Consider the following 24,807-nt stretch of genomic DNA (forward strand, 5'->3'; position numbering starts at 1 on the left):
CGTAATCAGGTCCTGCAGGCGCTCCAGGCTGCAGCTGAGTAGCATTCAGCTTCCAGCAAGGCAACTTGACTTTATGTAGTTTTCTTGAAGGTCTATAATCTGATAGGCTCATTCAGTTCTGACTGAACCCACCCAGGTTGTTATTCCACGTGGCTGTCGTGTGAGAGTCGGTTGAGTTTTCTGAGCCCTGCACACCTATTGTTTACCCACACAGTTGATTTCTCTTATTTTGGCAGATAAAGCATCTTCTCAGATCTGTGTGAGTGTCCAGACTGTTTTGACATCTCCCTGACTCTTGTTAGCTTTGTTGCACTTGCAAGGGACGTAGAAATAGATGCAGAGATATTACCGGTGTTTTAGATTATTTATTTATATGTATATATGTATTCAGGTCCTTTTAACAGCTTTAAGTGCTTGTTTTCTTTGATTAATGAGCTAATCTCCTTTACAGGAAATACATTGTGGATAGAACTGGTCTCTTTCTCTCTGCTAATTTCACCCTTTAGCCTTGTTGGTAATTACATTGTTGTGGCTGTGGCAAAGCCTGAAAGAGTCAGCACCTTTTCACCATGGTATTATTATTTAATTAACCCTCTTTCAGTGTGTGTAATGAATAACCCTTTCTTGGCCTGTTTTTTATATCGAAGCCTTCTTTGTGTTTACAGGTTCTCATCACAGGCCCAGCAGACACCCCATATGCCAACGGCTGCTTTGAGTTTGATGTTTATTTTCCGCAAGACTATCCGAACTCCCCTCCTCTGGTCAACCTGGAGACCACCGGTGGACACAGTGTGCGCTTTAACCCTAACCTCTACAATGACGGCAAAGTGAGTTGAAAAGGCTTCAAGTGTGTTAATGTTAGTCATTAAATCAAGTAAATGTAAACATAATGGAGGATTCTATCTTTTTTAACCTTTTAAACCAGAGTTACGCAAATTAAGTCAAAAAGCACACCATCTTCTAATAACTGTAAATGAGGGGGCCGTTCTGTCATTGACAGGAGAATGAGTACATACTGTGGATTTGCATAAATCTGCACCACCTACTCCTTTCAGGGATAGCAGCTAATGCTTTACCGACCGTTTTATTTTAGCAGCATTATGGTGTTGATTTAATAATCATTTTAAATGATCTATATCAAACCGAAGTATTTTTATTATGTAGGATAAAAAAATTTAAGATTTACATTTTTCATAATTATCTCAATTTTCATAGTTGAAAATGTTTTTTTATGGAAGACCTGAGAAGCAAGTGAGAAAAGGAGATTCTGGTGATCCAATTTCTAAGTCTGATCTAAATAGTTTTTTATTCTGTTTGACTTAAGAACAGGTGGAAAAAAAACATGTTTTTGCCAGGATAGTCTTTCTAATGCCTTTTTTCAAATTGTGTCATAAAAACCACCTTGGAACAGGTATCGTAGTGTTTCAAAGTATAGCATTTCCGATTAGCCTAGAGTGTCCTGAAAATAACATTATGACATGCATAGCTAAAACATGGAGTCACCATAAAGGGAGTGAAGAATGACAACATTCTGCCCAGGATTGAGAGAGTTGATCTCCACTGACTGTAGTGAGAGGTGAAGGAAAATAACCTGCCTGGTTGTCCATCAAGAACCCAATATGGCGTGGACATGTCAAACTAACAGTGTATCTGAAGACCTTCCCTGTCAGATGTCCAGTTTTTAATTAAACTTGATATTTGGTAGTGGACATCCTGGAGGTTTTCTCCACACATGTTAGAATATGTTTCGCTCTCCCTCTGTGGTCCTGGCTTACCTACCATCCAGGAGTTGGGGTCACGGTGCCTAAGCTCAACCTCATTAGGCAGCCGCTGACAGTCCACATGTTTAAGTAAGGGCCCAGAAGGCTGCTGTGATAAATACATGGGGCTAGAGTTCAGCTCACTGATGGGGGATGGATATATGGTTAAAAGAGAAGGTAGATGCATATAAGAAGCTTGTCAACTGGAGCTCAACATTAGCTTAGAATTGTGTCAGTTCAGTGATTTGAAGCTGCTTCAAGGTGATTAACATGATGGGAACATTTCTCATTAGCAAACAAAGGAGTATCAATTGAAGTTGAACAGAACCATAAAGAAATTGCGTAATCCCCATCCCCAAGCCTCATTATTTATACTCATTGTTGAATCTTTCAGTAAAATCAACTGTTTTTTTTCTGTGTGTTAATCAGGTATGTTTAAGTATCCTCAACACATGGCATGGGAGACCAGAGGAGAAATGGAACCCACAGACCTCAAGCTTTCTACAGGTGAGGTGATGATCCATCATGGCAGAGTCTCCTGTCTGAATGGATCAACAGGGCTGTTGTGAGTCTTTGTGTCACAGGCTGTAGTTTATCTCTAGCCTGTCATTACGCCGCCAGGGGCTCTGTATTAATGGGCATGATGTTTCATCAGCTGACATGAAGGATCCCTTTTAAAGCCACGTTATTACTTTGCTTTGGTGACCGTGTGTGGGTATCATTCAAACCTTGAAGATATGCCTGCTGACACACATCACTCATCTTGAAGTCCAAATCAGATAGCTTCAATAGCATGTTTAGCCCAGATGCCATCTGTTTTCACCCTTGATTTAGCAATGTTTTCAAGTTTTATTTGTATTATTACTTTTCTTTCGATTGTTTATTTGGAAGACAAATATTTAATTTTTACTTTGAAACGTATCGTAGGATACACAGTTAAAACGATGCTTCACTGAGATCCGTTGTGGTAAAGCTGTTGAGCTTTGAATGACTGGAGACATTTTAAGGCTGTCTTGGTAAAAGAAGGATGTTGTGCTCTGCCTTTTAAAAATCACATTCTTACCTTTGTGCACTTGCTGTCAGATATTTGTGGTTTGACACCAGAAGCCAATATTTCTGCCTGCTCTATCGCCTGCATTCCTGCTGTGTATAAGCTGAGTTGTAGTAGAGCTACAGCTTTCAATAAGAATGCAATGTTTTTAATGTTATTTATGGATGATGAAATATGTTTACATACCAAGCCATTTGTCAAGATAGATTTTTTTTTTCTCAGTCTAAGGCCTTGAGGGTCTGGTCTTCTGATATGTGCAATAGATAACGTATAGCAATAAGGGACTACTGGGAATCCAAAGCGGTGCACAGACTTGTGGGTAAACACACACATGATGACACCCCCACAGCATTACTGGGTTGGTTGCCCTGTGCAATCAAGCATGCCGGAAAAGCTCTCAGAAATGTATACCTCCTCTGTTTTTTATAATTCCCTCTCTTGCAGGGGTGGAGAGTGCATAGAGATGTCTCCATTGATTATCATTCCGGTCAGCATGCTGTGGATAAATGATGGAAAATGTGGGGGGGGGGTTGAATAGGAGATGGGAGTAGGCAGGGATCAAGCGGTCATCAACTGAGGTGGATATCGGCTCTGAAATCTGGCAACCCAGTTTAAGACAGACAGATTGCAACAGTTGAAGGTATCCAGTTGATGGAGCATTTTGTGTGGCTGGGGCCAGCAGGCAGGCATCCAAGCCTGAGATCGTTATAGTTGGTAATATAGTGGCTCGGAAGGGACAGAGTGATGCAGGAGGACGTCCTTAGTCTCCTTGAGACAGGCCAAGGCATTAATCCAGCTGTTAATCCAGATATATTGAAGGATATATCTCTATCGGTCCATAATATTCCTTGCTTTTGTCAGACTCTCTTCTAAATGTCCAGCATTGCCAGGACACTAAGGAGATGTCGGCGTAATTTACCAATAGATCAACTAGTTGGACACATTAATTGTATTAGAATGTATTAGAATGTGGTTTTAATCTCAGCGCCTCTGAAACCAAACCAAGCTGCCTTTTATATCAGTGAAGTGTGTAGAGTTCACAATGGGACCACAGTGGGGATCTTGAAACTGTTCCTCACATTCTGTTTCTCCCTGACTCGATCTGCTGTAGGTGCTCGTGTCGGTGCAGTCCCTCATTCTGGTGACTGAGCCCTACTTCAATGAGCCGGGGTATGAACGCTCCCGCGGGACTCCTAGTGGCACCCAGAGCTCACGGGAATATGATGGCAACATCCGGCAGGCCACCGTCAAATGGGCCATGCTGGAGCAGATGCGCAACCCCTCGCCATGCTTCAAAGAGGTAGGAATCAGTGTGGTGCAAAGAGTTTTCTTGTGTTTCAAAGGTTGTTTTGATGCTCATTAACACCCTCCAGATGCCATTATTCTGTGCTGCACTGGCATAAAAGAATGAATAATGATGAAAAGCAAGTTCGCAAATTCTTTTCTAATCTACATAAACTGACTTAATCTTCAAAGATTAGAACCTCCAAAACCTAAACGGGTAACTGAAAAGTTGTTATATTTTCCATGAATTACGTACGATGTATCGTTGTAATGCCAATAGTGAAAGGGAATTCTTGAGGGACTTTCTTTACATTTAGAACAAACCTCTACTTATACTAAAGGATGGACTGGTGAACATTTGGTGGGCAAAGGTCACTGTGACCTTACGAAACACTTTTTTTAAGCCATAACTCAAGAATTTATTTGCTAATTATGATGATTTAACACAACAATATAGGAATAAAATGATGAAGTGATGACATTTCGGACAGACGGATGTAATTGGAACGTGACTTTCAACCGCAAGACGGTCATTTTAGTTACATTTCTGTTTTTACAAGGTTTTTCTTTTCACCTCCACTCTGAATACAAAGTTCCAGTATGGTACAGAACCATTCCCATGATGTATTAGCTAAATACCTATGTCTTTCTTGACATTGTTCCACTTATTTCAGTCCAGAAACCGAAAGAAGAATGAAAAGCAACCTGTCCTCCCTGAGGGTTGCTGGGCCACGCTGTCTGCCAATAAATTCCCCTCTTATTAATTCCTTGGTAGATGACGTCGTCTGGAGGTTGGCCTTTCCCTCCTCCCTCCTCCCCCCTTTCTTCCTCACAGTTTTTCATAGAATAGGATCCTTTAAAGGGTCCGTAGTGAGATGGATAGTGCTGGGGAAGATAACAATCTTTCAACCACAGCAGAAATGTCAAGTAAGAGGAACGGAGGAAGAGGAGCGCTATGGAGAGGAGAATGAGAGAGAGGAAGGGGGGTGAACGGAGGGAGAGAAATAAAAGTGATCCAATCACCTTGACAGGATTGCATGAGAAAAACATTGACGAAAAAAAACATGGAAATATTCATTCACGTTTGTGAAAGGACATTTTGAGGCTTGGATTTGGGTTTACTGCTTTTTTTATGAAAAGAGTTATTAAAGCAATCACAATCCAAATGGCCTGAACGATTTGAGGAAAATATGTAATTGTTATTTATTATTTTTTGATATATATGTAAATTACTTAATATAAATGAATCTCTCGATTGAGGCGCATTTTTAGCAAAGCAAAATCAGCAACTAGAAAAAAAAACATGGGGGGGGACAGATGATGTTGAATTCTGTAAAGATTGTGAAGCCCTCTGAGGCAAGTTACAGTTGCATTGTGGACGATTTTGAGTATTTGTGGGATACATTATTCTCTTCATGTATCTGCAGCCAGTGCTGTATTTCTGTGGGATTTGAAGGTGAAATATTATAAGACTATCTGGCCTTTGCACAGCAGGCAATGCTAAGATTAAAGGGAAAAAAAATGGGTCCATGACATCACCCAGCCAGTCTGTGAAATGGGCCATTGGACCGAGGGATATTAAGGGTAACAAGGCAATGCCACCCGGCTGAGCAATCTCACACATACGCACACAGAAATTCAATTAAGCTTGGTGAGATACCCCCATGTGCTTTTCTCACCCCTGGCCTTTTAGCACTTTTAAGTATGAGCTGAGCTGAGACAAACACGGACTCAGAGAGGAAGACAAGCAGCCATGAGCTATGCTTCTGCTTGATGTTTTCTATAAATGAATCCACAAGGAGCGGTGAAAAGTATTGTGTCCCGATGTGGGGAGAACAACTTGAAATGAATCCCTCTTAAGACGTGTTAAGGAAGCTATGTCTAGTCAAGTCAGAGTGCTAGTGTAAAAAATGACTAACATGATGTCATATCGTATGATTTACAGAGTGAAGTGCATGTCTGCAAGATACGCAGCTTTGTCTCCTTTGTTTGTGGAATCAATTCTCAGTGGTATTACTTCAGCAGTCATTTTGATAATTATATCATTACATTAACACTACTCATGACATTTTTGGAAATGATATCAGATTTTTTAACATCTGTAATCCCCTCAAGGAGTGCTAGGTGCTTTGGTAAATTCTCTACGGAAGGCAAGAGAATACAATAGAAGTAATCGGACTGAATTGCCATTTAATTTCACTTCATTGATTGAGACTGTAAAGACACTGTTCATGTCAGCTGATGTCTGTTTGGGAGGGGATGTTTTGTTTTTGTTTTGCCATACCAAGTCAGTAGAAAGTAATGATGGAGGAGTTAACTCAACTTTTTTCATGGCAATCAAGGTTTTTCTCTTCGATTTACAACCACCTGAACAGCTACGCCTTCTTCATGCATGTCCTCATTTTTCTGAAGCTATTTTTCATAAATATATAGCTTGGTAGATAGCTAGCGATGTACTTAATACCAGGCGCCACATCCTGTTCTGAAAAGTGAAGCCAATACTGAAGAGCCCTGAAGCTGCATTCTCTCTAACGGCCATCAGGGGGCGACTCCTCTGGTTGTATAGAAGTCTATGAGAAAATGACTCTACTTCTCTCTTGATTTATTACCTCAGTAAACATTGTAAACGTGAGTTTATGGTCTCAATCTCTAGTTTCAAGTCTTCTTTAATACAGCATGATGTTCATTTAGTAAATGATGGTCCATTTAGAGTCAAACAGACCATAAAGCAGGGGATGCTTTAGGGCGGGGCTACACGGTGATTGACAGGTCACTGCTTGTACCAGAGCCGTATACGGTGTCTCTACGTCACTCCTCCGAAATTCCAAATACGTTCCCTTTCCTTCACTGGTTGCAAAAATCCAAGAAGTCGACATCCAAAATACGCAAAACAGCCGTCTACAAACCAATGGGTGATGTCACAACACCTGCGTCCACTTCTTATATACAGTCAATGCTTAATACATGAATCCAGTCGCAAACGTACCAGCAGTGTATCGGTAATTCACCAGAAACTATGTGAAGTCAACTGACGTTTTGCTTGTTGACTGCCTTCGTGCCACGCCCCCGCCCGGCATTTAGTCAGCCACTAGACTGTTCCTGAAAACTGAATGCAGGGCTTGTTGAACATTCCGTGTTTTGGCTTACATCTGCTGTCCTTGGTGCTGAAGATGCAGCAATGTCTGCTGACGCGTCGGTCCCCGCCGCAGCTCGGCTGATGTGTCTCAAGACTGATGCTGTCAAGTCTCTCACTTACCTAAGCACACCCTGTCACTCTTCATGAGGCAGCATCTTAAGCATTTCCACTCCTGACTAGGGATGCAAATTTTACTCTTGATATGCTTAACAAGCCGCCCAGCAGCAACGATAACCTGATCCACACACAGGTTAAATCCTTCATTTATCACCAGTGTATGAGCAGAGTCTCCAGGTCACCCGTCTGGGAGAGTTAGCAGCCACCATGTTACATGTCTCGTACACATGCAGACACTTTCCCTGTGACTCTCCTCTGCATCAAATAGTTTAGCTGCAAGGTTGCCAGCTGTGTGTCTGCCTGGAACACTGTCTGGGTTTCCACCAGCGTAACGTCAGCTAGTGATTGGTCAAGAGAGAGAGAGCGTGTGATGAGTATGAAGTTAGCAGTGACGATACACCTGTGAACGTAGCAGTGCACTTTATTTGTCAGAGAATAAATGCTACAATTACTCAAGACACAAGCCACAGTTTTGTGATTGGCAGTAAGAGGCGTCCTTTCAATAACCCGTCTTGATGTGCACCACATCTGTAGGGCTCACAGCACTGTTTGTTTGAAAACCCAATACATCGCTCTATGTATGTATTGTCCCTCAAGATCTTTAGAGGCTGTCTTCCACTATGACTGAAAATCAATGGAGTCGTTCAGCCAGTCCTAAAAGAGGCCCTCCATGTGAACCAGTGGGCTTCTGTGGTCTTGTAGTTGTCTGATTCACCCGTACAGCTTTATCATAAACCTCCACACCAACCTTTGCTTTTCCAGCTGTTTTCACTTTTGATGAATAACAGCACACACTCAACGGCAGCGTCACTATCCTCTAACCCTGTCACAGAGCTGTTGCACTTTTCCATCATCTTGACCTCATCTTGCTCAGAACATGCCGTATAAAGCTTGATGATCATATGAGCTTAGCATGGGATTCAGTAGTAGAACAGGCTTAATGTCAGAGACAAAGGCTCTCCGGAAAGTTCAACAAGGATTCCTTTTCTTCCAACTTTATTTGGATGGTTCATAGAAAATCTTTGTAACTGAGAAGGTGGGACAAACACTTTTTTAATAGGTGCAAAGAAACAAACTATTCAATTAACTCTAAACAAAAACAGCTCCTTTGTATTGTTTTAGCCATCAGTTCTGCTGGTATATACGTACAGTAGCTGGCTGCCCACCGCTGCTGAGCAGCCAGGAAGACTTAGTGCTCCATTGCTTTCACGTGGTTTGTATAGACTGTAAGGGAAGAGCCCGCTCTTGTTCAGAGTAAGTCTTGTTTCCTTTTTGTTGCCTTTGATCCACCTGACTTCCCCTTTTCCCACTTTTTAAGTCTTTAAGAAGATTTCCTTTTTCTGGGGAGTTCAAAATTCAAAATAGTTCTATTGAAACTTTTATGAGCAAAGGATGGCAAAGTAACCAATACCATGTAACGTATGTAATGGAATACCAAAATCCATTTTGTGCCTCCTCGCTTATTCCCTTCAACCAGGTGCCCTCAATAGCCTGTGCACAAAATACTGCCTGTTGTTAAAGGTACATTGTTTAGCAGTATGTAGCAAGTACAGTTGTATTGTCCATATTGATGATGTTGCTACTGTTCTTTAGCTCTTATGAACATTATATTAGCGGGATCCAACTGCATAGATACGATTTTATCTTTGGTGTCTGTGTGTGAGAATCCAATGTTACCACATGCTATTTATAGAGAACGCTGGAGCATGGAGTACAGGCCTAAATTATGCAGCAGCAGACTGTCAGGTGGAATTAAGGACAATGGGTTGCATGTTAACATATGGATAATTGTGTGTATGAGAAAGAAAGAGAACACTAGTAAATGTGCATGTTTGAGGTGAGTAATGACCTAACTGTGTGTATGGTGTTAGCAAGCTGTGTGAGTGTGAAGTCAGCATTGACATCTTATTTACATCTGCACTGGAATGTAAAAGGGCCTTTGGAGCCACTGACATCCTTGACCTGCTCCACATCATGTCAGGCAAACAGCACCAGAACTGGTTTAGTACCATAGGATGAGGGTCAATGTCACAGACCACGAGTGTCTACTTTTTATATATTCTTCAGCTGACCTCTGGAGGCCGTGCTCATATGGATCAAGAGCTGCACTCGATGAAGCTTCCACGGCTGCACAGAAACGTTTGCAGAAAGACCTGGAGTCTCGCACAAAATCCTCCCCATTCACTGCGTACGGTGTCTCATAGTAACTCTCTCACACACAGCACAAAGTGGTAGGGAGCTGTCCTCACAGGGGATTGGATTGTTCCCATGAGTACTCTCTATCGCTGCATTATTGATCGGTATGACCAAGCCAGCAGCCCTCAGGTGTTACCTCTTCTTCTTTAACAGTGTGTATGTGTGTGTAGAGCCGTATCAGTGTGTCTCAGCAGACATCATGGGGCTGACTGGTTGTCTGGAACAGCTTTCCAGAGATTGTTATTGGAACAAAAAGCACCAACACCTGTCTGTAATTTCAGTAAGCCTGATTACTTTTACTTGTAGCCTTGCAACACCCAGGACTCCATCTAGTTCCTGGAGACATAAATGTATAGGCATAATACCAAATGAACTGGCTCAGAGTTCTGCCTGTACTTCCAACAATACTTCCCTTTTTGGTTCTCGATGTTGTCACAGAACAGATACAGTTCATACCGTACTTTCAGAGAATCCAAAACAAGCAAATAGATTATTGCTTCATTTTGGCTGACTTGACATAATCTTGTCATGGCTAAAAGTTACCTAAATCCCTAAAACTCTGCAAGACTTTTACAATAAACTGCTAGCGATAGAGGAATACATCTCAACAATAAAGCGTTTTAGCCATGCTAGTGTTGTGGCTCTGTTGATGCCAAGGTTGGTCGGTCCGTTGGTTTATGACCAAATATCTATCTATAACTAATCACATTCCCATCAGCCTCAGCTGTGCTTGTGTTATTATGACTGCTGGGCATCACCATGTTAGCGTCTTTATTGTGAAATGATATTCTATGCAGGTCACTGTTTCAAAGCGATATTCTGAGTAATATTGTACCAAGGAGATGAGAATGTGTGCTAGAAACCTCTTTGATCTGAGCTTGTGGATGTCAGGGTTGGAATTCTTTGAGCTCCGGTACCGGAGCGGGTCAGGGCTGGTACCTGAGACCTCAGCACTCTACTGATGGAATACAGAAAACTAAGAATATGGGACTTTTTAACGGCTGCTTGCTTTAGTCTCGCCCTTGACCCTTCATGTGTCGAGTGTTTCCACGTGCCCATTCCTCGGCTGCTCTTCCTTCCTCAGTTGCCCTGTGCAATAATGAGTGGACAGCGTTACCTCAAAGGTCACTGAGTTGATCTGCCTGGGGCTCTCCATCAGAGAACCTCGTCTCTGACTGCACATGTGAGCTGCATGTACTCGTATGTACAGCTATCAATGAACCTGTGCATGTGCATAAAGACATGTGTTTTCCTGAAAGGTCATTTGCATTTAGAGCTTCCTTCCATTTTGTGATAGATGGCCATGTTCAAAGACCAAACGTTAAACGGCTGCTGGCCCTCGCTGCATGGAGCCCCAGGGGAAACGCCCATTTTAACCACACGTGTGAACACGTCTAGGCATAAGGTCAGGCTTCGGCTCTTGTCATTGTGTTTCTCATCATGGGCTGTACGCCGAAACCGTGTCTTGATTACTGGATCTTGTCTCGTTTTCAAGCAGACTCAAGCGGCCGCTGATCTAACCATGTTTACCACATCTGTGACCTTGAAACATTCCCTCTCAGCTGGGGACCGTCGCCCACCACACTGAATGTAACTCAAGGAGCAGAGGGAGTGGGGGGCTGGGTGGGTGGAACATTAAACAGGGAGAGATGGGAAGTAGCGACAAAGATGGAATGAAGATGAACAGAGCAGAGGGAGATGAGGAAGGAAGAGAGAGATTAGAGTGGTCCCCAAACTCTCCTCCCCTGGTAAACAGCAAATCAGCAGGCACCATAATAACTAATCCACTCCCTCCACCAGCAGAGCTGCGACTCTACAGCACTCACTGCATACTGATGGCCCGGCCCTGGCAACTGTTGCTAGGAAGTGGACTGGAGGGGCAGGAAAGCAGGGGACCTGGGTGTAGATGACATCAGAAAGACTAAAGCACCCTTAATAAACAGCTGCTCAGGGATGGAGAGAGGTTGATCACTGTCCTTTGAGAGGAATCTGTATGCTGTGCGTGGCATGTGCTTCATTCCATACATTGTAGAGGGAGTGAACAGATTCATGAGAGAGACACTGATAGAAGCACCAGCCCTCCTTTTCTATCAGAGGATGGCCCAATAACCAGCAAGGTTCTACGCAGCACAACTATTGCATTTATGGTAAACGGATCAACATCTGGATCATCATCAGACCAAACTTGAGCATTTCGAAACTAAGATAACTGTGATAACATGGAGGTTTTGGTTCTTTGCTTTTTTTACAGCAAATAATAATAACAGCGTAGCCGGACACGCCCATCCTAAGATGGCTACTTTCTGAAGAGGTGGTGAGAAATGGGACCAAGTATCCAAAAGCTGTTGAGGACCACAGTGGTTAGCCGACCGACAGACATTCCTAGAGCCGCTAGTGGTAATGATCATGTGAAGCTCAACTGTTTGGACATGAAGGGAGTGTTCTTCTGGTTTTATTCATGTCAATATTTGACCACTGGAATGTTTCTGCAGGCTGTTTTCATCTGCCACAGACTGACTCAGCTCAAAACTTGATTGGAGTCTTGAAGCCTTTGGACAATCGCTAATTGTGTGCGCAAGTTGAAACATTTGAAAATGGCACAGACCCATCTTTTTCAAAATGTTACACTACCAGAGCAAATGTGTCTTTATACAACACACAGTTTGAGAAGCAACCAATAGAGGATAATATTACCACGAGCATAAATAAATCAGCTATAAATGACTTGTGAAGGCTTGTCACAACCCTTCACTATGTACCTGTATGAATATTTATATATGAGTATATATATGTCCCTGTGGTTGAACACTGTTGTGCCATGTGTTTGCAGGTGATCCACAAACACTTCTACCTGAAGCGAACAGAGATCATGTCTCAGTGCGAGGAGTGGATCGCTGACATCCAGCAGTACAGCAGCGACAAGAGGGTGGGCCGCACCATGTCCCACCATGCCGCTGCACTGAAGGTAAAGTCAGTAAATGTACCCGCGTAACGTATTGACAAAGCACAGCCGGTATTCTGTGCTGGGAACGCACATTTCAACTCTAATTAACAGCGAACTGTCTGCAGGGGACAGCGGGCTCTCGACAGGCCGCCTTGTATCATGTCCCAGCCGACAAACACAGGAGCTCATAACACACACACACACACTCCAACACTATAACCAGCGCCCACAAACTGTGTGTCTCCAGGCTCTTCGGCAGCTCTCATCTCTTCTCCCTCTGGCGGTAAATAAACTCGTCTAATCCCCACTGTAAATAATCCAGCTCCACTGATAACAGCTAGCTGCTGTCCCACAGCTGCCTCTTCTCGTTTAGCTTCCTTGTTTGAGAGTAAAAGAATGTTGCTTTATCCCCATTCTGCACGTTCTTCAATCTGTGTCAGCAGAGATATTTTCCTATTTTTATAGACATTGTTTTTTGTCATTTTCCCTTATTGTGTGAGTTGACATTTTGAATTAAAGTATTTTTAGATATCAGTCAAGGTCACACACATACTTTGCAGGAGGTGGAATCTTCACTTGAGTCTCTTGTATGGAGGTCCTGGTCACACTGGCAGTAAGCAGCTCCAGCAGTTGGAAGTTAATGGCATAGCAGACTGTGCTAACTGATTTGAGGAAGTCTGTTGAGATTTTATATTTTTCTGTGTTAACGAAATCCCATGAGCACATACACAACAGGTATGGTGTGTGAATCAAAGCCTGAAACATCTCATTCCTCTGTGACCTCAAGCCCCAATGTTGTCCACAAACTTATCAAGACTAACACCCCCTCAGACAGAGTCCGCCGGCTTTAATGAGCTGAACCTTGAGTGAATAAATGAAAAAAGAGAAGAGAGGAAATATGGCATGTGTTGAGTGGACCCGCGTCATACACACATCTGCTGTCTGAAATGGTGTACGGGTCTACAGATGTGCTAGCGGCTGAATGCTAGTGTCAGCATGCTAACATGCTCACCATGACGAGGTTAACATGTTGATGTTTAGCAGGTTTATTGTTAACCACGTTCAACATGTTAGTTTAGCATGATGACACGCTAACATGATACGAGGCACAGAGCACAACTGAGGCTGTCATTAGTTCTGCAGGTTCAGTACAAGCTTTACTTTGGGGACAGTGAATGTCAACAGACTTCACTCTTACACTGGATGAACACACACACGCGCACACACACACACACACACACACACACACACACACACAATCCCACATTCATCGTCCTGCTGCCCAAAATACTAGCAGGGCACAAATGTCTGGACTGTGTACATCGGCATTCTCTTCTGGCCCCAAGTATCTTTAGGGTCCCTCCTCACATGGGGGCCATGTCCCCTTCCCCCCAGTCCTACACCCCTGCTACCTTGAAACGTGGGTTAATCTGCTGCTGAAACTAGTCTCAACAAATGCAGCCGTTTTAAGAAATCAGAGCCTTTTTTTAAAAATGTAACTTTTTTGTGAGATTTTCCTGAAGATTTAACTCTTTAGTGGGAACAAGTGGTTTAGGGGCTGAGAACCACAGAGAGACGTTCATGGGATGTGTTGACAATAAGAAAAATATAGAATAAGCAGATTTAACAACATGTTCATCTCTAAAAAATGTGTTCTATTCCTTTAATGTTTGCTGTAAAGTTAAGCCCGACCTGGTGTGTGTTGTCCCTGCAGAGACACACAGCTCAGCTCAGAGAGGAGCTTCTGAAGCTGCCCTGCCCCGACGGTCTGGAGCCCGACAGCAACGAGTTCTCTGAGAGGAGCGCCGCCCTCCTCCTCAAAGAGCTGTCCAGTCAGGACGCAGAGAAGCCCGGTGGCAGTCAGGATGGCCACTGCAGCGAGGGACAGCTATGAGTCTTCACCCTCCCACCCTCTCCCTTCCCTCCCCCCTCCTCCCTCCTCCTCTTCATGATGATTATTACTCTCGAAAAGACTTGATGGCTTCAGAGCACAAGCCACCACTTTGTCAATATTTGTATGTAAAGATCTACTAGCAGAATAGCAGGGGATGTGGGGAACCAGAACACGATGACGAGAACAATGGAGTATGCTTCGCCCTTATTGAAAACTTTTATTTACCTGTAAAAGACTGTAAACATTTTGTGCTTTTTTCCAATTGTGAAATAACCACTGATTGGTATGTTATTAAACTTGTTTATGTATACATAATGGCAGAGAAAAGAAATCAGATTATATAAGGGAAACTACCTTTAGAGAAGAATGTTTACTGAATGTTAATTTCCTTTTCTTTTTTTTCTTTTTTTTGACTTTTTTTGAGAACAGTTGTAACCAAGGATATTGGTCATTCTTTAAAGTTACTAAAAGAAAACGCACACGTAACAGAACTTGAGATAAAAAGCCCCTCTGGTCATCATTGCTTCATTTGATTTCTCTCGGATCATATCCACTTGAATAAATGCTGAGATGACATTCTTAATTGCTATGTTATCTCTTTTACAGGCTCCAAATTAAAAAGCACCATGCTCTGGATAAACATGTGTTGCCTCTCAGAACTTCTCCATCGACATGACTGTAGATCATAAGAGTGTCAGAGCCACATGGGAAATTAGTTTTGAAGGCTTGTGCATGTGTATGTGTGCAACAATCCCCAGTGAGATACAAAGCTGTGATGTGCCTTTGATCTACACCACGCCACCAAATACTCCAACAGAGTACCTTTACTGATTCCTTTGCTATTTCTACAACATTTATAATTCTGCTCCGTCTGATATAAAAATTGCTTTGATCTTTTCTTTTTTTATGTTGAACTTCAGTGAACAAATGCACTTTCTATTTTACGCACTCCTTAGAACAGTCACATTCTCCTTTTGCTAGGACATTAAATGGAGCTTGAAAGTATGGATTGATTGTGCGAATGCTTCTTTCTGCGTGTGACCGGACGTCAGCCCCGTCACCTCAACGAGACGGACCACACCTGAGCAAAGATGTCAGTCAGAGAACTAGTTGTTGCAATATCGATGACTCGTCAGTGACACATGGGATACTCGGTGAATACTCTGTTGGTTGAGAGGTTGAAAGAAAAAACATGCAGGATTATAATCTTCATCCATGTCATTGTCAGTGCATTCTAGTTTTCTTTTATGAAAGTATTGGGACTAATTTGTTGGGTGTGTTCATCTGCCTTTTCTGCTCTTTCAGGGTTACTTTATTTTCTGAATGTCTTTGACAACCTCAACTTCTTGAATTCAGCTGACAACGGCCATAAAAACGTAAAATGTGAAGATTTTTTTTAGTAACCTCAAACATTCACATCTAAATGAGCAACATGGAAGTTAAAACGCAACATCTTTATGTATTATTTATGTAGACTGACTACAGCCATGCTCGCTAACTTTGGCCGAAAGTTTTGCGTGTTAATGTCGGCACACTAATACTCATCAGTACAAAAAGCTCATGAGATAATGGGGCTGCAGGGCCTGTTGGTGTATGCGGGTGGTAGCAGTTTAGGTCGAAGAAAAGAGTCCCTTCCACACTCAAATTGCTGAGATCTAAACAATTCACTCCAAATTAATTGCAAATATATTTTTTGACCTGCATTTGTAAATATTTATAGAAAGCAGACGGGTTTAAAGGCCATGATAGTTGGAAACCAAAACATTCCATTCTATAAATGAGAACCTGTAATTTAGCACTGAAGTGTCAAGTTCATTTTACTACGAGCAACTTTAGTTTTGTGTCGAGCTTGGCGGTCCCTGTGGACCAAAGCGGTAGTGGTTTTTAGCACCAGATTCCTTTTAGAAAAGCCCATTTTACTGCAGCAGGTCTGGTTCTCCCGTGCCTCCCTTCCCTCCATTGGGCCCAGTAATACGGCCTGGGCCTCCAGCGGAGTGGTGTCAGTGTTTGCTCCCAGCGGGGACTGGAGGAGCAGCGAGGTGAGGCTCTGCTCCTGGCCGGAAGAGGAGGTGCTGTATGGAGTTCTCTTCCCGCTGGATCTGGGTCTGTCCACAGTGGACTGGTCACTGCTGGAGTCTGAGCTGAAGGTGAACCTGCATGATGTCGCCGGCACTGATGACCAGCATTAAGGATAACTTATATAATATAGCTCTTACTGATGGTCTCGTTTAGATTACTTCTGCAGGTTTTTTCAGATGCATCAGTAATATTTTGACTGTTTCAGTTGAAAACTTTAAAAGTTGAGTACATGATTCCTTACCTCTGTGCATTTCAGCTACTAAGGTGGAAAAACATGAACGCCTGCAGCAAAAAGGCCCATCTAGCGTCAAAGGTATCAGACTGAATGTGATCTGAGCTGTAAGAACACCTGGACTTATATTCTACTGGAGCTTTCAACAGCATCACAGTCTTGAGAGGATAATGTTTGCTCAGGTGTATATGATCTAATTTACTTACTCCCCTGGTGTCAAATTCCAAATACTGTTTGTAGTTTTTTAAGTATAAAAAAAGCTGGAATTAATATGTTCCAAATCATACACATATTAGTGTTAGAAGTTGTAAGTGGAAACGCATGACAAAACCAAGTCTGAGCAGTTTCAAGATCCAGTCCAGACCGACTCAATAACTCAAGACCTGCTGTCTTACTGTTGTTCATAGTTGTGATAGAAATTCAATCATTCAGTACAGTTTAAAATGTGGTAGGGACAGGAAACAACATGAATTAGCCTAAATACTTATTTGCTAAAAGAATCACTTCAATTTTGAGAGAAAAAATATGTATTAGAAGTATCTGCATCAAACTAATCATCTAAAATGAGGTTGCTTACACGCAAAAGACTCCCTAACATAAGCATTACTTTAACTTATAAATGGTCGGACAGAACACTGCATGGGATAGAAAGAATTTTGTGACCAGATGGGAAACTGACTGCAGAACTCCAGCCTCCCAAAGGGAGCAGCCACTTTGGCACGTAGGACAACGACAACGAGACTATGGGCCAGATTTTGCATGCAAACAGGTTGGAGAGTCATCCAGATGATGCTTGATTGTGATCCGCACCACGTTACAGGGTTAAAACCAGTGGCGGGCCGTGCATTGTATACCTGGGCCTTCTGTGCTGTACTACTACGGAAAAATGCTCACTGGGTACAGTTGAATTACCTCCTAATAACCTCATTATGACGCATCAATCCAGCAAACCTGCAGCGGATCCATGCATTCCAACACATAAGCGCACGAGCCATACTATTCATAAAAATGACGATAGACAAATGAACAGTCCCAGTGAGCATTTTTCCGTTGAAAAGACCCAGTGAGCACTAACCCGGATTTCAACGTTGATATTTGGTTTAAATCGCGTTGAAATCGGGTCTGAACGTCTTAGACCTATTTTCACCGTCATTTCACCCGGCTAAATTACGGTTACAATATCAACGTGTCACAAAACACCAATTTCTTTTAAAATATTGATGGTTTGTTCAGTTGTAGGTTGAAAGAGACGCGATTTTGGTTACTTTAAACATATTTCTCCAAAATGATATTACGCTGGCCGTTGATATGTGGTCTACAGGAAGACGTGATTTCAACGCATTTAATGTTTCATATAAAATGTCATAAATATGGAACTATAGACTCTGTGCTGTCAACAAGAAGCTCCCAGGACGTCGTAATGAGAGAAGAGCACAATCTGTCTTGTATGTTCCTGCAAAATACGTGTCTGTGTTTTCGGCTGTAACACGCATGCGCACGGACTCTGTTTATTTTTGTTGGGGACAGTCTGGAGACACGCCAGCCCTTACTGAGTTGATGAGTGAAGTGAACGAGCTGACGGAATAAACGATGCTTCACGCTAACAACATACTCTGTAAGTACTTTAACTACTTTATTCCAATATTGTAAACCTAAATATTGTTACAATACCAAAAATAAGTTATGCCGACCATGCGGGCGAGACTGCTAGCTAGCGTTAGCATGTTAGCGAGTAGCTTTAGCAACATGTGTTAGTAAACGTTGAAGACGATGCTTAACGCTAACGACATACTCTGTAAGTACTTTAACTACTTTATTCCAATATTGTAAACCTAAATATTGTTACAATACCAAAAATAAGTTATGCCGACCATGCGGGCGAGACTGCTAGCTAGCGTTAGCATGTTAGCGAGTAGCTTTAGCAACATGTGTTAGTAAACGTTGAAGACGATGCTTAACGCTAACGACATACTCTGTAAGTACTTTAACTACTTTATTCCAATATTGTAAACCTAAATATCATTACCATAGGATAAATAGTACGTTATGTTGACCATGCGGGCGAGGCTGCTAGCTTGTAGCGTTAGCATGTTAGCTTGTAGCGTGGATGAATGGACGAACAGTAAACATGTGTTAGTAAATGTTGGAGACTCTTTATATGGACTGTTGCTGTAGCCCGACGTTATCAAAGAGTTTTAGGACATTTCACATGTAACAGACGACAGACAGCGAGTGGGGCTGTACACAGTCCAAAAGTCAATATGTTTTTCTAATACTTGTTTTATTTACAGATGTCCAAGTTGAAAATATGGCAGACCTTCTGAAACCGGCTCCTGAGCGGCTTTGACAACGACATTTAAATCAGGAAAAGGAGATGATGGTTGTGTGTGTGTATATATAAAGAACGTTATTTATATTGTGCATTATATTGTGTGTATTTATAGGGGGTCTCGGTGCAAGACGTTAATAAATACAAATGAAAGGTTGCCTGTCTCACTTGGTCTTTTGTCCTGTAAGTAAACTGATGTGTTACTATGTTTAAGTATTTAGTTGCTACATATTGATCTGAGAGCATTTCGAGGTGAAATCATGTTAAAACTGGTTCAAAAGTGAAAGTTTATTCGACGACTATTTATAGTCGTTGTTTAAACCAGATTTCAACGGGATTTGCAATACTGGCTTTCAACTGATAAATGTGGATGTGGTTTCTTAGTACGCCTCTAAAATGAGGATATACTATTAGCACAATGTAGAGGACGACAAATTGTAGTATTGCAAATCCCGTTGAAATCTGGTCTAAGCATGAACGTTCAATCACCGTCTATGAATAGTCGGCGAAAAAACTTTCACTTTTGAACCAATTCTGAACGTCTTTTCAACGGTGGGCGTAGACGTCTTTTCAACGTCTTTTCAACGGAAAAATGCTCACTGGGGACGTTTAAAAGACGTCTACGCCCACCGTTGAAAAGACGTTTAGTAGTAACGTCACTATGTAAAAAAAAAAAAAAAAACGCAGTTGGGGCGCCCGCCGGCCGGCGCAGACCGCATGTCGGGCGCGGTTGTGGAGATCTTTCCCTGCGAAAGTGTTCGTTGAGTAGTAGATCCACTCGAGTCTCTCCAAAAGTTTTCAAATGCTATGGTGTCCTCAGGTTAGCGTAGCATAACTCCAAACCCAGTCATAAAATGTGCAACACTTCAGCAAGAAATACCGTTCATACAAATCCTTTTCCTGCTGAGTCAGGGCTGCCAGCTGTGGGGATGACTGACCATTTCTTACAATGTCCAGCTTTTCCTGAAATGTCTTTCATGAGAAAGACTTGTCAGTAACTCCGCCACTAAATAGTGATAAAAGTACCACAACAAGGTTACCCCCTCCAGATAAACCTTTTGAACATTTAATGATGGATTTTATTGAACTAACTCTATCTGAGGGGAATAAATACTGCCTGGTGACAGTGTGCATGTTCAGCAAATGGGTGGAGGTTTTCCCCACTTCCAAACAGGACGCAGGAACAGTGGCAAAGATTCTCCTGAGAGAGATCATTCCCTGCTGGGGAATACCTCAACTCATTAGCATAATGGTCCTGGGTTTGCTAACCAGGCCCTCGATGAAATTTCACAATATTTAGGTTTTAACATCAGACATCATTGTTCTTATCATCCGCAATCAGCAGGTGGGGTTGAATGAGCAAACGGCACCATTGAATCTAAACTGGCGAAGTGTTGTGAAGACACAGGTCTATCTTGGGTAAAAGCACTTCCACTGGTGCTTTTCCACATACGCATGGGTATCAGAAACAAACACGGTCTTAAGAGGTTGAAGGGTGTGAATGTGAAAGCGAGCGCCTCCCTCCACCAGTAAGCCAAGCTCCAACAAGTGACATCTGGTGGTGACGTGAGAGACTAGGTTGCTGTCCAACGATGGAAAGACCACGGAAATGGCACCCTTTTAGACTGCATGGTTGGAGCCTGAGTAAAGGAATGTGAGGCATAATTTTGATTATGATTGTTATCACCCTAATTGCAACCATTTCTAAGATCTGTGTCAGGAAGATTGTTACAACCTATGTATCTGTTCAACCCACGGGCACACCTATACGGCATCCAGTTCATGAATGGATTCCTCTGTATCCAGATAGCCTTGATAGTGAAGACGAACTTGAGAATTGTGTGAAACCAAACACAAACTTAGCCTATCTTATGTGTTAGTAAGTGCACTGTGCCTTGAGCTAGTATTTTAATTCCAACATTGTTCCCCAGCTAGCAGCTTTCTTATTCCCTGCCTTTGTTGGTGCATTGTTATGTTCCTTGGCGCATTACAGCCACCTGTTGATCAATCGAATAGTGTGAATCATTGGCAGGAATGCGCTTTGCATCACATGCATGTGCATGGGAGTCCTTGTGCGAAGACAAACAAAAGGGGAACCTGCTCCTTCATTCTCAATTCATTTTCTTTTGTTACTGACAATGTATAACAATGAAATCACTGAGTTTCCATGTCCTTAAGGTGAAATGTAACCCATTAATCAGAGGAACACCTCTGGGTCCTCAGGAATTACCACCACAGTTGTTAAAATCTGAATCATCTGGTGGCTCAGCTGCAGCAGCCAGGAGCTGCTTCACCCTTGGAAGCAGAAATGACAGTGAATAGGAAAACTTGCATGTAAAAAGATGACTCAGTGCCCCTGCAGGAGAGAGCTCTCTCTTTCCATTTGTATATTTGACACTTTATAAGCAGGTGCATGCAACAACTCCATTTCTACACTGGCTTTGCATGTGATCAGATTAAAAAGAAGGGGGATCTAACCAACCTGTGATCCTGCGTGCCAGGAGGATGGTATGAGCATCATCAAGCTGCTGGGCTTTACAAAAATACTACCTCAAACTTGAACATCCGATCCAATAAGATAAACTCCAACTAAGAGCAAGCATTTGCAATTTATAAATACAATGACGACAGAAGTATGTATCATTCACACTATTAGGGTAAGCACAACGAGCAGACCAGACCAGCAAAAGAAATCAACCGGTAATAGATGGTGACTGACTATTACATCATATATTAAAACGGTGAAAATAAAATCTAGAAAAAACTGTTGAGTCCATTTATATGACAGATAGAATTCCCCAGTATTTCAAACGTCACTTTTTGAAGAAAAGTTGTAAAGAAGGCTATGAAGCACTGCATTTATGTGTACATATGCAAAGACAATGTTGGACTATCTAGTTTTCTCTGGCCCTCGGCCAAACCTGACCAATGATGAAATATTTATCTGCATGGCATCATTCCACCGCTGGCTGTCGAGGTGGTGTCCAGTAAATGATGTTGCCTTCGTAAATAATTGGCAGACTTTCTGGGGGAAAACCTGGTCTTATAAGAGACCACCCTCGCATTTGGGCAACAAAAAAGGAGAATTAAATGTGGACCCTCGAATATCAGATCTCGATCCTCTAAAGCAGTACTAGTAACTGACTGAGATCAGACCTGGGGTCTCATTTATAAAACAGTGCGTAGGATCCACACTAAATGCTTGCGTACGTTCAAAGGACGAAATGCACGTACGGCAAAAAAAATTCAGATTTGTAAAACCTTGTGTACGCCTGCCAGTGAGCTATTTCCTTTTATGAATCCCACATTCAACCATAAATGGTCAATGCAACGCACCTCATGAATGTTGATGCTTAGAAATGAGCTGCTGATCAGCGGCTCTTTACAGTGAATCACGAAGCGAGGAGGAATAGTCATTCTCTCCTTATTCTTCCATTTACGCATTCCTAACAGTGCCAGAGTATCTATCGTGCAACATAACACATCACGAGTCTCACTGTAGTATTTATGTTTACAGCAATCAGACAGATTGATTCCAAAATGATTGCGACAATCGGTGGTATCCCTACTCATTTAAACAAAGGAAGTTTGATAACACAATTTATTTATTTACTTATGTTGTCTGACTGATAATGAAGATATGGAGTGATTGTGTGACAGCTGTCCCTGGCTTTATTTCCCCACATTGCTAATTTACACAATCCTAATCACCATGGTTCCTCCTCTGCTCCAGTGAGCTCTGATACTCGCGTCGGATAGCTGTTTACAGTTTGTCTATGTACAATATGCTGTAAGTTTGTTTTTATAAATCACAACGTTTTTTCTGCGCAAAAAGCGTAATGTTGACAGCAAATATAGAGTTTTTTTTCCAAAGATGTAAAACTGTGTGCTTACTTTCCAAGTGGCACTTTGAGACAAAACACAGAAAAATACAGAAACCTATCTGGAGATGAGAAGGTGAGGACAGCCAAGGGATTGCTAGCTAAGCTACAAAAACAAAAGGAGAATGGGAGCCAGAGCTTTCAGCTATCAAGCTCCTATCCTGGGGAGGGAGGCAGACAACCTCTCCACATTTAAGAGTAGGCTTCAGACTTTCCTCTTCGATAACGCTTGTAGTTAGGGCTGGCTCAGGTTTGCCTTGGACCAGCCCCTAGATAAGCTGCTATAGACCTAGACCGCCGGGGGACTTCCTAGGATACAATGAGCTCCTCTCTCCTCCGCTCCATCTGTTTAAATGAAGTTGGCGTCTTCCCTGGAGTCTTTGTGCTTTTTCGCCTTGAAGGTTTCCATGGATTGTGGTTATGCACGGACTGTGGTCGTGCCTGCGGATATCATATGCTTTACAGATTGTAAAGCCGTCTGAGGCAAATTTGTGATATTGGGCAATACAAATGATATTGACTGAATTAAAGTGATCTCTAATGAAAATGTGGTGTCATATCCTATGTATGAGGTGATGTTTCGTCATTGTATCTCATACCTGCAAACTCATAAGAGGTGAAAAAAGTACCCGAAACCAAAACCCTGACGGAGGTTGTGGGAGAATTTTATTTTCAATATGAGCGTTAAAATGTAGCATTCTGGTGTACTCTGAGAAGACAATTAAGTGATTAGACAACATTTACTTTAAGCAAAAAACGAATTTATTATTCAGTTATTAATCAGTATTTCAGCTCTAGTTGAGCAGCTGGCTAGTTTTCAATCAATATTATTATTATTAACCTTTATTTAGACAAAATCCATTGAGGCCGAGGTCTCATTTTCAAAAGTTTTAGTCATATAATAACAGAGATAAAATAAAATAATAAATAACAGTCAATAAAGGCAGTAAAACAAGCTGTGCTCTCCCTTCGTGTCTGTTTTGACCTCCACATTTAGCCGGCCCAGCTCCACCTTTAGCCGGGCCCACCTCCACCTTTAGCCGGCCCAGCTCCACCTTTAGCCGGGCCCAGCTCCACCTTTAGCCGGCCCAGCTCCACCTTTAGCCGGGCCCAGCTCCACCTTTAGCCGGCCCAGCTCCACCTTTAGCCGGGCCCAGCTCCACCTTTAGCCGGCCCAGCTCCACCTTTAGCCGGGCCCAGCTCCACCTTTAGCCGGCCCAGCTCCACCTTTAGCCGGGCCCACCTCCACTTTTAGCCGGGCCCAGCTCCACCTTTAGCCGGCCCAGCTCCACCTTTAGCCGGGCCCACCTCCACCTTTAGCCGGGCCCACCTCCACCTTTAGCCGGCCCAGCTCCACCTTTAGCCGGGCCCACCTCCACTTTTAGCCCGGCCCAGCTCCACCTTTAGCCGGCCCAGCTCCACCTTTAGCCGGGCCCAGCTCCACCTTTAGCCGGCCCAGCTCCACCTTTAGCCGGGCCCAGCTCCACCTTTAGCCGGGCCCACCTCCACTTTTAGCCGGGCCCAGCTCCACCTTTAGCCGGGCCAGCTCCACCTTTAGCCGGGCCCACCTCCACTTTTAGCCGGGCCCACCTCCACTTTTAGCCGGGCCCAGCTCCACCTTTAGCCGGCCCAGCTCCACCTTTAGCCGGGCCCACCTCCACTTTTAGCCGGGCCCAGCTCCACTTTTAGCCGGGCCCAGCTCCACCTTTAGCCGGCCCAGCTCCACCTTTAGCCGGGCCCACCTCCACTTTTAGCCGGGCCCAGCTCCACCTTTAGCCGGGCCCACCTCCACCTTTAGCCGGGCCCACCTCCACTTTTAGCCGGGCCCACCTCCACTTTTAGCCGGGCCCAGCTCCACCTTTAGCCGGCCCAGCTCCACCTTTAGCCGGGCCCACCTCCACTTT

The 24,807-nt window shown here is 43.0% G+C and overlaps 1 protein-coding gene across 5 annotated transcripts in view; it reads left to right on the top strand.

The window, feature by feature from the left end:
- Positions 1–15,387, top strand: part of birc6 (baculoviral IAP repeat containing 6) — a 112,558-nt gene extending 97,171 nt beyond the window's left edge. For all 5 annotated transcript variants that reach the window (XM_079168464.1, XM_079168466.1, XM_079168467.1 and 2 more), the window contains exons 69-73: positions 666–827; positions 2,190–2,267; positions 3,923–4,111; positions 12,375–12,509; positions 14,203–15,387. In XM_079168464.1, the coding sequence (XP_079024590.1) occupies positions 666–827; positions 2,190–2,267; positions 3,923–4,111; positions 12,375–12,509; positions 14,203–14,382 (744 nt within the window). In that variant the 3' untranslated portion in view covers positions 14,383–15,387. The remainder of the gene's footprint in view (positions 1–665; positions 828–2,189; positions 2,268–3,922; positions 4,112–12,374; positions 12,510–14,202) is intronic.
- The last annotated feature ends 9,420 nt before the right edge of the window (positions 15,388–24,807 follow it).

Source organism: Pholis gunnellus, assembly GCF_910591455.1.
Source record: "Pholis gunnellus genome assembly, chromosome: 11".
Lineage (NCBI taxonomy): Eukaryota > Metazoa > Chordata > Actinopteri > Perciformes > Pholidae > Pholis > Pholis gunnellus.